Source organism: Dryobates pubescens, chromosome 2 (genome assembly GCF_014839835.1).
Source record: "Dryobates pubescens isolate bDryPub1 chromosome 2, bDryPub1.pri, whole genome shotgun sequence".
NCBI lineage: Eukaryota > Metazoa > Chordata > Aves > Piciformes > Picidae > Dryobates > Dryobates pubescens.
Window position 1 is genome coordinate 26647935 of NC_071613.1, and position 12799 is coordinate 26660733.

At 44.5% G+C, this 12799-nt stretch overlaps 1 protein-coding gene across 2 annotated transcripts; it reads left to right on the plus strand.

Moving 5' to 3' along the window:
- Nucleotides 1-199: 199 nt before the first annotated feature.
- Nucleotides 200-7455, plus strand: LOC104296653 (caspase-8). 2 transcript variants are annotated; one of them, XM_054168330.1, is made up of 6 exons: nucleotides 200-521; nucleotides 948-1059; nucleotides 3910-4089; nucleotides 4561-4699; nucleotides 6166-6667; nucleotides 6941-7455. In XM_054168330.1, exons 1-6 carry the CDS (start codon nucleotides 214-216, stop codon nucleotides 7074-7076), a joined length of 1377 nt encoding a protein of 458 aa, XP_054024305.1. In that variant the 5' UTR covers nucleotides 200-213; the 3' UTR covers nucleotides 7077-7455. The 2 variants fall into 2 exon arrangements, with proteins under 2 accessions (XP_054024305.1, XP_054024311.1); XM_054168336.1 differs by having other exon boundaries at nucleotides 4564-4699.
- Nucleotides 7456-12799: the final 5344 nt, after the last annotated feature.

The window sequence follows — 12799 nt, forward strand, 5'->3', positions numbered from 1 at the left end:
AGTCAATGCTTCGCAACTACGCGAGGAGAGGGCCTCAAATGCGCCTGAGAGCAGTCCGTCCTGGCGGATGGGCAGTTTTAAGCGAGGGGGTTTGGTTGGTACAGATCAAAGAACTACAGTTCCCGGCGGCCCAAGCGCCGCGGCCCTGCGGCGGGCGGAAGCACGGCGGCGCAGCGCCCTCTGCCCTCACTGCGGGGGCGCCGCTGTGGGGCCATGGAGCTGCTCAGGCCACGGCTGCTGGCGGTTAGCGAGGAGCTGGTTGAGTCCGAGGTGGCGTCTCTGAAGTTCCTCAGCCTGGAGTATGTCCCTATGAGGAAGCTGGAAGCCATCCAGAATGCACAGGACTTTTTTGAAGCGCTGCGGGAGAAAGGCATGATCGAGGCGGGAAACCTATTCTTCCTGAAGGAGCTGCTCTATCGGATCAGTCGGATCGACCTCCTGGTTGCCCACCTGGGCTCCAGCCGTGAGGAGATGGAGAGAGAGCTGAAGATCCCAGGCAGGGCCCGGGTGTCGGCGTACAGGCGAGTTACCAGCGGCGCGGATCATCGGGCGGCTTGGGGTGGGGAGCGCGCAGCGCCGGCGGCTAGGAGCTTGCTCTTACATCGGCTGCACATCTCCTGTGGTCTGTATAAGCTTTTAACGGTGATCTGAACACCTGACTAAGGTTTGGAAGCGCATAAACCTGTTGCAGGTGAAAGCCAAGTACAGCCGTACGGAAAGCTTAAATTTCTGGGCAGTAAAAGGGAGAAAATTAAAGCCACACCTTTCTGAAACGCTGAACAGCCCCCGAAGGCCTCCCTGCCAGGGTGCTGCGTGGTGCGGTGTCTTTGTTCTCAACTCTAGAAAGTTTCAGTGCTGTTACGATTTTAAGAAGACTAATTTCCTTTTAATTGCGGTTAAATACTTTGAATTCAGGCTGTCCTGAAACAGTGTCATCCTCTTTGCAGATACCTGCTCTTTCAGCTGTCAGAAGATGTCACCAAAGATGAGCTGAATTATTTCAAGTTGCTTTTGGAGAACGAATTGCCAAAGTGCAGGCAAAGCCCTGAGACAATAACTGTAAGAATTACTTAATTTGTTTTTGGTTGTTGTTTTTTTTTTTGTTTGGGTTGGTTTGTGTTGTGTTTGGTGGTTTGGTGGGTTTTTTTGTGGTTTTGTTTGTTTGTTTGTTTTGGTGTGGGGTTTTGTTTCTTAAAAGTATTATAATCCATTGAGGCATTTGGGTTGTTACAAGAGGAATGAGCATCACTTGTCTTCTGGTGGAACACCATAAGGAAAAGGGTGCATCTAGAAAGGGATTGTAGGCTCTGGTGCTCATGGGACTTGTATGTACTGGTGTTTATGCACAACTTTTGCGTCAGTGTCATAGTCCAGAGAGCACAGGGCCACCAGCCCTGCACCTTATCAGAGTTTCTAGAAGTATGTGTTCCTTGATTTTTTCCAGACATGGAGGTGAGGCTGACAGGTCACTCATCTCCAGAGTCCTCTGTTTTATCCTGTCTTAAAATGGGTGTAATGTTTCCTTTCTTCCAGTCACCAGGAACATACTTGACTGCCATGACATTTCAGATATGGAGAGTGGCTTGGTAACTACATCAGCCAATTCCCTCAGGACTCTGATGCATCTCATTGGGTCCCATAGTCAGATTCCTCAGTGTTCACAAACCTTGTCTTCACTTACAGTGTTTATCCCACCTTGTCCCTTGTCTTGCGGTCCTTCAGCCTGGTAGGTGTGAGGAGAGAGGTTGGCAGTGAAGACCAAAGCAAAAAGGTTGTTAAGAATCTCAGCTTTCTCCCTATCTGTTGTTTCTAGTTTGTCATTTCTTGCCTAGCAGTAGGGGTGCATTTTCTTCAACTTTCCTTTTCTGGTTGACATACCTGTAGAAGACCTTGTTATTTTTTGTATCCCTTGCTAAGTTCAGTTCCAACCATGCCCTGGTCTTCCTGACCTCATCCTTACACAGCCAGGCAGCATCCCTCTACTCCTCCCAAGATACTTGTCCCTACTTGAACTGCCTGTGCCGTTCCTTCTTGCATTTTAGTTTGACCTGCAGGTCTTGACTTAGCCATGCTGGTCTCTTCTCTTCCTTGCCTTATTTCTTACACCTGGGGATTGAGAGTTCTTGCACTCTATGGAAAGTGTCCTTAAAGGTCTACCAGCACTTTTCCTGCTCCCTTGTCCCTGAGAACCATTTTCCCAGGAGTCTCATTGACTAACTCCTTGAAGAGCTGGAAGTTTTCTTTCCTAAAATTCAGGATCCTGACTGTACTCCATTTCATATCTCTTAGTACTGTGAACTTCAGCAGTGTGTAATCGCTGCAGCCCAGACTGCCTTCACTCTTGACATCCCTGATGAGCTTCCCTGCATTGGTGACCCTCAGATCCAGTATTACATCCCCTCAAGTAGGGCTGTTTCCTGTCTTAAGTTATCACTGAGACACCTCAGGAGTCTCCTGGATTGCTTACAGCTTGCTGTGTTATTTTTCCAGCAAATGCTGGGGTGGTTAAAATCCCAGGACAGGAGCCTTCAAGCATGATGGCGCCTGTAGCTGGAATAAGGCTTCATCCATAGGCTCCCCTTGATCAGGAGTCCTGTAGTAGACACCAACCACAAGGTTCCCCTTGTTGCCTTGGTCTCTTATACCTACCCCTAAACTTTTGACTTAGCCATTCTTTAGGGACATCTCTTCACATTGTCCATTTCTTAACATAGAGGACAACCTCTCCTGACTCTTCTGAACAGTGTGTAGCTATTGACAGCCTCACTCCTGTCACAGGATTCATCAAGTTTCAGTAATGGGCACTGCACTGTAGCTTTCCAGCAGCAGAATAGTTTCCAACTCCTCCTGTTTGTTGCCCATGCTGCATGTGTTCATGCAGAAGCATTTCATCTGGACTGTTGGCTGTGTCACCTTCTTCGCCAAACACCCCTTTACTCCCTTACAGAATTTCACAGGATCAGTAATGGGTAATAGTCTGAGGCCTGTACTGAGATAGGAAGTTTTAGTGATGGCCTTAGCTCTGGCTCCAGGGAGGCAGCAAACTTCCCTATGAGAAGGGTCTACCCAGCATATTGGACCCTCTCTTCCCCTCAGAAGGGAGTTACCTATAACTTTAACCCTCCTTCCTTGTGGATGTGGTCATGGTACAGGGGGTAGGCTTTTCTGACTGCAGAGACACTTCCAGTATAGATTACCCACCATCCACATCCTGATTTGACTGGTCTTTCTGAATCAGAGCCTCGTATGTGTTGTTCAGAGATGGCTGGAGGGGCAAGGTGAGTAAGGAGGGAGTTTACCTGCTTCCCTGACCACGAACGTGTCTCCATTCCCTCTTTTAATTTTGGTTTCTGCCTTTGGACTGACAGGGGCAGGATACAGGAACCACTTGATCCTGTGTGCTTTCTGACAGGTGCACTCCCATTTGTGTTTCAAGGAGGGCAGAACCTGGCTCTACCAGTCTACCTCTTACCTGATTGCTTCAGAGAAATCTCTACAGCATAATTCCATGCTTACATGTTCCCATTTTTGCCATTGTTCAAGATGGTCACTACAGCGATTCTCATGTTGCAGTTAAGTGCACAAGATCGCCCCTGAAAGTCAAAGAAGTTACTGCAAGTAATATCATATATTCATTATGATAATCATTAGATGTCCTGAATTTAATTTTTGCAGATCTCAGCATCTCTGAGCTGTGGCTGGGAAGTGAGTCTATTTTGAGATGATGTTTGCACTCACAGTGCTAGCAGGTTTTGTTGAACTAGGTTGCATTAACTCAGCCGAGGGCCAGCTGGACTGGCTCTGTGGGGTGCAAGTGAGGTGCATCTGTATTTAAGTGCACATTGCAGCTTCCCTCTCAGTGGCAGCATGGAGCTTCCCTAAGAGCAACCTACCTTTCTGATTACCCAGATGATGCTGGACATTTTCATTGGCATGGAGAAGAAGGGGATTTTGGGAGAAGACAACCTAAGTATGCTGAAGAGTCTCTGTGCAGAAGTTAACATCAGCCTGTTGAAGAGAATTGAAGAGTATGAATTAAACCTATTTGGTAAAAGAAATTCTCCTGGTAGCTATAAAGAATATTCTCAGGTAAGTCTGTGTATTTCTTAGAAACATCATAATTTTGTCTTAGAAAAGACCATCCCTCTGTGAGGTGAACAGTTAATTGTAAGCCCAGTTTAATAGCACTGTTCTGAAAAATTAAGATGCACCGCTTTGTAACATGCTTTATTCTGAAGCTGAGGCACAGGCACCAGCTCCTGCAAGGTTAAAACTTTGGAAAAATTTGCAGGGGTAGCAAGACAGGCTGAGTGTGGTACAGCAGATTGATAGGCATGGAGAAGTGTGTGAATGCAGCACCCTGTGATGATTATGTGGGCTGGAGAGGGTGTGGGGGTGTGCTGTCATACTGGGTACAGAGTCCCAAAGGTGGTGGGGTGGCACTTTGCCAGCAATGCTATATAGAGAGAGCTGCCTAGAAAGCCAATTGGCACTTTACCCTCCTGTGCCACTAGCACAGGCTGAGAAAGCCAGTGAGGCAGCAATATTCTTTGTTTTCAGCAGCTTGAAGCTTATAAAATGACTAGCCGGCCCCGGGGAGTGTGCCTGATCCTCAACAATCACGATTTTGCAAAAGCCAGGGAGGCAGTGCCAGAACTCAGGAACCTGAGGGATCGGCATGGGACAGACATGGATGCAGGTACAGTACTCTCTACTAAAAGTTTGCATTTCAATCTTCCCTTCCTAGGATGTTTGTGTTGTAGTGGCTGAGTTGGCTCTGTATCTTGTGCTGGCAACACATCAACTTACCAAGCTTTTACTGGCTGACTCAGAACAATTCACGAGCGTTTCACTGGTTTACTGAGTTTACTGCAACATGAAGCAGCAAACTTGGCCTGAACTTTATAGGCTAGGCTAGCTTTCCATCAGCTTTATGCATCCTACCATTCAAATATGCAGAACCAGAAATGGGTTTGCTGCTGAGCCAAAATTGGGTGGGAGTTGTTTAACATCCAACTTAAAAAAAAAGGGTTGGGTGGGGGACTCAATTATGCTGCTCTCCTGGGGCCTTGCTTTAAACAGGCTGTCCTGCAGCAGCATAGTTCAGTGCAGGTCCTAGAGCCTGTGAGATGAGTGTAGTTGTGCAGTCTGCATTCTCTGTGCCAAGAGATGCAATCCATCAATGGACCTTACCTCATTGAGTTGAACTTAACTGGTGTCAGAATGCAGTTTGTGACACAGGTACTTCCCCAAGGGCTAGTGTCCTGTTCTTTTGGGTATAGCAGCTGCACTGTTCAGCACCTTCTGAGATGGAGCAGCTGTGCAGTAGGTGGGGGAGAAGAGATACATCTTGCTTAAAGAGCTCTGCAGGCTTTCCAGGCAGTACTAGATAGCAAGATTTCAAGGAAGCCTTTTAATCATAGAATCAACAAGGTTGGAAAAGACACCAGAGACCATCAAGTCCAACCTGTCACCCAACACCTCATGACTAACTAAACCATGGCTTCAAGTGCCATGTCCAATCCTTTTTTGAGTACCTCCAGGGATGGTGACTCCACCGCCTCCCTGGGCAGCACATTCCAATGGCAAATTACTCCTTCTGTGAAGAACTTTATCCTCACCTCAAGCCTAAACCTCCCCTGGCACAGCTTGAGACTGTGTCTTCTTGTTCTGGTGCTGGTTGCCTGGGAGAAGAGACCGACCCCCACCTGGCTACAACCTCCTTTCAGGTAGTTGTAGACAGCAGTAAGGTCTCCCCTGAGCCTCCTCTTCTCCAGGCTAAACAACCCCAGCTCCCTTAGTCTCTCCTCACAGGGCTTGTACTCGAGACCTCTCACCAGCCTCGTTGCTCTTCTCTGGACATGTTCAAGTGTCTCAATATCCTTCTTAAGCTGAGAGGCCCAGAAATGGACACAGTACTCAGGGTGTGGCCTAACCAGTACTGAGTACAGGGGCAGAATGACTTCCCTAATGAGTTAAGGGAACTCAGTACACATATAATGTTCAGACTACTAAATTATTTTCAGAGCAGGAATGTAACTGCTGGATAGTATTGTAGCAGGACTTAAAAAATATGATTTGTCTCTAGCAGTGCAGTTTGCAATTGCAGAGTCCAACCTTCATATAATGAAACAGCTCCAATTCCCTTTTCTATTTACTTTCCAGCGGCTCTAAGAAGAGTCTTTAGCAAGCTTCACTTTGCAGTAGTAGAACACAGAGACCTCACTGCAGAGGGAATGCGCAAGACTGTGGACATCTACCGCTGTGAGGACCACAAGGACAAAGACTGTTTTGTTTGCTGTATCCTATCTCATGGGAAAAAAGGCAGCGTATATGGTGTTGATGGGCAGGAAGTACCTATCCAGGAACTGACTACTTCTTTCACTGGACACAATTGCCACTCACTTGCTGGAAAACCAAAAGTCTTTTTTATTCAGGCCTGCCAAGGTGAATCCTTCCAGAAAGGTGTGCCCATTGAAACAGACTCGTTAGAGCAAGATTCTTCTGCAGAAACAGATGCAAGGCCGCAATTTGACTGCATCCCTTCAGAGGCAGACTTCCTCTTGGGCATGGCTACCCTGCAAGATTATGTTTCCTACAGAAACCAAAGGGAGGGGACCTGGTACATACAGGCATTATGCCAGCACCTGGAGTACAGCTGTCCTCGGTAACTATGTTTCCATAAGCAACACCTATGTTTTTTCCATCCAAATGACAAGTGTGGTTTCGATGCAGAGGTAGATGATGGGTGTTGGGAGTGCATAGTAATGTAGCACAGAGCAGCACCACGGAGATTGTTCAAAGCAGTTTACCTAACTGCTGTGAAGCCTGTTTAAAACAGGAGCTGTTAGTACTGGTATAGAACAAGGTATGTGAGAATGTGGCAATTTTTCTGCTATTAAGTGCTTCCCTAATACAAAACATACTTTTCTTCTTGCAGAGGAGAAGATATTCTCACCATCCTGACAGCAGTCAATCAAGAGGTGAGCAAAAAGAGTTGCAGTCAAAATGTACAGAAGCAGATGCCACAGCCCAGTTTCACACTGAGGAAAAAGCTCATCTTTCCTGTCAACTAAATGGGAACGAACTACATAGCAGAGGGAGCTGCAGCAGCTGGAGTTACCTACTGTCAGCTAAGAACTTTAGAACATATCAGAATTAAAAACTTTTAAGAACCTATTAGCTAAGAAAGCTAACACTTTTCAGGGCAAATGTTTTAACTAAAAATACAACCAAGGAGCAAAAGCCTTAAGAAATTTGTGTTAAAACACATGATACTTTATATTTGAGAGCATCTCTGAGCTGCTCTCAGAGGTGTGGTTTCTTCAAATACGTTCCGTGCCCTCTATCAGCTGTACCACACTGCTTTTGCAGTGGTATCTTCCCACTGCAGATTTTGAGGACAGCTGTTACGAAGCCTTGTGTATTTTATGTGTAACTTTTACAAAATAAAGGGAGGAGCAACGCACGTTTTATAGGATAGCATCAGTTCTCATCTGTGTGTTTTGTTACTTTTCCTCACCACTTAAAATACTTCTTAGTGTTTTGGTACAACTTGGGGAAACGTTGAGCACTTGTCCCCCAGCATCCTCAGCGAGATGTGGCTGTGACCTGCGTTTCAGAGTGTCCTCTACATAGAGTACTTTTAATAGTGCAAATCAGTTGCTCTGGTACTGCTTTATGTTTGAAGATATCCAGTTATCCTGTGTTCACTTACCTGGCTGATCTTCACGTCTCAGTTCTAAGCACAGCAAAAGGAGAAGTTGCTAGGTAAGTACTCAAGTCCTTAGAATCAATTTTGGTATTGCCTCACGTGATTAATAAGCACACAGAACAGGAGCTTCACAAGCTCTGAACAGAAGGTAAAGCTTTGTTACTCTGCTTTGCTTGAAACGAGCTGTTCATTCTTTTACACTCTTGTTACAACTTTCAGCCTTAAATAATCATCTACACTGATACCATTACCTAAACAGATCTTCACTGTAGCCTAAGTCCCTCCCTAGCCTCCTGTGGGGAGTAATTCTCTCTTTGGTACCAGCCTTGGTAACAGGCCAGGGGAAGGAGGTGAGAGAAAGCAGCCCTGAGCTAAAGAACGCGAGGGGGCTGGTAGACAAGAAGTTGTACAGGAGCAGATAGTGTGCGCTTGCAGCCCAGAAGGCAAATCACCTCCTGGGCCGCATCAAAAGATGCATGGCCAGCAGATCTAGAGAGGTGATTCTGTCACTTTACTCTGGTCTGGTGAGACCTCATTTGGAGTACTGTGTTCAACTCTGCACCACTCAACAGAGGGAAGCCATAGACCTGATACAGCAGGTCCAGAGGAGGGCCACAAAAATGATCATGGGGCTGGAGCACTGGAAAGGAAAGGCTGAGAGAGCTGGGGCTGTTCAGCCTGGAGAAGAGGAGGCTGTGGGGAGACTGAATAATGACCTTCCAGTACCTGAAGGGGGCCTACAAGGCGGCTGGAGAGGGACTGTTACAAAGGCCTGCAGTGATAGCACAAGTGGTTTTAAATTAGAGAAGAGTAGATTTAGAAGAAGATCTTTACAGTGAGAGTGCTTGAGCACTGGCAGAGGTTGCCCAGTGAGGTGGTTTGAGGCCCCATCCCTGGAGGTAATGTTCGGTGAGGTTTGACCAGGCTCTGGGGGTGATCTGGTTGAGGATGTCACTGCTCAATGCAGGAGCACTGGACGAGAAGACCATTAGAGGTACCTTCCAACCTAGGTAATTCTATGGTTCTACACACAAGCAAAGCAAGGAATTAATTCACCATTCTTCATGGGCAGAAAGAGTGTTCAGCTATCTCCAGGAAAGAAAGCTCCATCGCACGTAATGGTTAAAGACAAACACCATCACTCCAAACATCTCCCCTTCATTCTTCCTCCAGTTTTATTGATGAGCGTGATGTTATAGGGTATGGAATATCCCTTTGTTCAGTTGGAGTCAGCCGTCCCAGCTGCGTCCCCTCCCAATTCCTTGCACATCCCTAGCCTACTCACTGGGCAGTGTGATAAGCAAAAAAGGCTGCCCCAGCCACTGGAAGCACTGCTCACTAATCTGTATTATCTACACTGTTTTCATCAGAAACCCAAAACAGCACCACACCAGTGACTATAAAGAAAATTCACTGCCCCAGCCAAAATCAGCACACAACTTCTCTGCTTCTTCTAAGAGCACAACTTCTCTTAGGATATCCAAACCTAGGCACTGAGAGTTCAACTGCAAGAGCTAGATACTTTCAAGTGAAGGTTCCAGCCCATGGAAAATGCCTTATTTGTATTCACTTCTCCACTGTATAAAATGCTCTTTAAACACCCTTGTTCCTGGGAGATTTGCAGAAATCTAGCAGTGTGACCAACTAAGAGGAAGACAAGAAAGGAGCTCAAGGTGCTTCCAAGTTTCATCTGAAGAATTACTTCAGAATTTATTTTCAGACTTGCCAAAGTCCCACTGATTTAGGTGGCTTAATAAACCTATTTTCTCCAGGAAGCTCTTACCTGCACCTTCTTCAGGCACGTCTGCACTTTTGTAGTTAGTTCTAGCTCTCTTCCTGCAACTTCAAAGGGCTTACAGCTTACTACACCTGAAATGCTAGAGAGCAAGTGGCCTGTGTTCTGAGGACATACAAACACGAATGCAAAGATGTTAAGTATTGATGCATAAATACATTTAATACACTGTTTCCTAGTAAGTTACCTACTTGCTAGTTAAGGCAATTTGGTCAACACCTCTTGCAACCCAAGTATTGGTGTTTGAGCTTGCACCAGGATCATTTATAAGTGTGACAATTAACAGAGAACAGTGGGAAGAGAGTGTTTCCTTAATGTGTTGGACTTGATGACCTTAGAGGTCTTCTCCAAGGAAACAATTCTATGTCCAATTCATGAAAATTTGAGGAGAAAATTCAACCTCAGATTGAAAGCTCCTCTTCTTCTCACATCAGAAAAATAAGCTACATAAATACAGGATACTTACCCACAGGAGAACAGTGGTTCTGTTCTTTGAGATGTCATGCGTAGAGTTCTAGAGGAACCAGTGTCAGTAACTTTGACTAATTCAGGTAAGAGTCTGTTAACTGCAAATCTATGTTGTTCCCATTCTCTACTGCTGAAGGAAATTGGATGTTCTGGGCAAAATGATCAGGACCTTTCAGCCTGAAATGTGAACGCAGGGGCTTGTGCTGAAGGTGGCATGCACAGCCACAGGCAGGAATGTGGCACCTCTGTGCCAAGAGATTCAGTGAGACTTACACAAAGGGAGGATTCTAACAAGTAGCTTGGTTTCAGTCTCTCTCTCCGTATTATCATAACTACAGAGGGTTAACGTAACATCAGCTACTGAGATGGGAAAACAGCAGCACTATTAGCAGGTATGTTTACCATGCAAAGTCATCTGCCACCTCTAACAGCTGGAGCATAAAGACAACAGCAAACAGCCCACTACAGCCTAATTAAGCCTTTACATCAATTTCTTAGCTTTTACAGACATCATTTGTGCAGATAGCAACTCATTAAGCTTGTGTACAGTATAACAAATAAATTTTAGCCAAAAAAGGCCTAATTTTAGGTTTGCTATAGAACACTGTAGTATAGAAGATGACATCTGGAACAAGCCCCACAAGATAACCAAGATACTGAAAAATGGTTTGTTATGCATATTTATTATAAAATTTACACTCAACTATTAAACAACAGTAAGTGCAAAAAGCAGATGAAAAAACACCATGAAGTTCCCAGACCTTTCAAACTTTTTGTCTAATGCCCCTCCAGCTGAATGAGGCTCCAGCCCAGCACTCACCTTCCCTTTCTGCTGCTGTTTGACTCCAGTAGACTTTTAATTTTGACCACACGTACTTTGAGCATGTAGGTTATCACTGAGTTTATCAAAAACAGTGAAACTAGAAAGGTATAAAATTGTGCTTGGTTTAAGCCAATCTTAATACAAGTAAATACTACATTTCTATCTCTTGAAACCTTCCCAAGTCCTTTCTGGTTTTGTCTCAAAGATTAGATAACTTTTCTGAAATGTAATTCTCTCTTTCCTTCTAGTTCTTCCTCCCACTCAACCTAATCACACTTGTGGAGGATCAAAAGACATTGTGCAATAATGTCTCAGCTATCACAGTCACACAAGTCTGTCTCATCTCTTACAGGATGCAACAGAAGCTGAATCAGTTCCTAGAAAAATGGCGACTTTTAGTGTGTTCTTCAAAACAAGTACGATACTCAAAAAGTTAAAATCTTTTGTGCCAAACCCCAGAAGATAAAGTACCAGTTTTCTCTGCTGCTGCAAGCTGGGCACATATATACAAAATGTGTGTGGCCATCCCTAAGTATAAATGCATAACAGAGGTTCAACAACACTGCAGTACACATCAATGAACCAGACAACACACACACACGTTGGCATACAGATGCTTCCATTTCCTTCTCACCTTGTGTAAAGTATCTGATGACACAATCAAGCAAACAGAACCTCTCCACATTACCATAGTCTTGTTTGAACTGAACCAGTGTATATTGTTTGAGCTATGAAATATGGAAGTCTCCCACAGAGAAATATCATTTAATGAATGTTATTTTAGATGACTTAACTGAATCATGGTCTGCCAAAGGAATTCTGATGTAGTTGATTTGCTGCTTCCGTTTATAAAAGAATGATCCAATGGCTGGAGTTCTCTAAGGAAGCTAGTTAGAAAAACAGTATAATAATGTTTATCTGTAACTTACCCATATTCCTGTAACAAACACACAGGAAATAGACATATTTTGACACATGATAGAGTTCTCTGTTGATACCAAACTATCTAATCCTTTGTTAACTCATTCCTGTTGTTTCCCTAGATGTTAAAAGTATGCAGCAGACATACCTGTCTCAGTTCACTGGAGAGCAAAATTACCACCCCCTGCTCCTTTCACTCTTCCCCTACATAGCTAGGCTAGACCTCATGCACAGCTACCAATAGTTACATGAAGAAATTAAATATTTCTAATTAAAAAAGGGCAACCAAAATTAACCCGTATATAGTATTTTAAATAAAATTCACCTTTTATAAGGGCAAGGTTTTGCTTCAACAGCAAAAGGCAACTCCAGGAGTTCCTGAATATTTCTGTGCGCTGCTGACAGGCAAGCTTCTGCTATGAATCCCTGTGCAAGTCTGAAGTGGTTACTCCCTTTCCTTTTACAAAAGACTGTTACAGCAAAGAGTCATCACAACATTTACAGAAGTGTGAAAGCAGAAAGGCCACCTTACAAATTTCTTATAAACCTGGTTAAGTAGCTTTCTTTTCCTGCCCTACTTCACTCATCCCTGCAGCATCAAGGGTATGATTCTGGTGCTCATGCCTTATGGCAAATGCAAACCAGCATGAACATTGCTGCTTCACACCATGCACCCCGGCAGGTACCAGCTATGTCCCACATGCACAGTAACAAGTAAAGTAAACTCTCTTTTACCTAATTGTATGGAAACTAAACTTTGATATAATTTTTTAATGTTGATAGGTACAGTGAAAAATTACATAAAGAACCTGTTTCCATTCAGGTCACTAGTGAGGACCCATTCCTCCAAGGAAATTCGGGCAGCCTTTTTTTTTTCCTTTGAGTTACACTAGAAATCTATTGTAGATTATTTAGGAAAGACTAGAGCCTTGGACAGGAAGAAATCAAAAAAGCAGCATGAGCAGAAATATTTTGCTTATTACCACTCAGAAATCAGATTTTTAAAATGGACTTCTGAGACACAAAGTCTGCCTCAGCTTTGTTCAGAATCCAGTTCAGAACCACTCTCCATCATCAA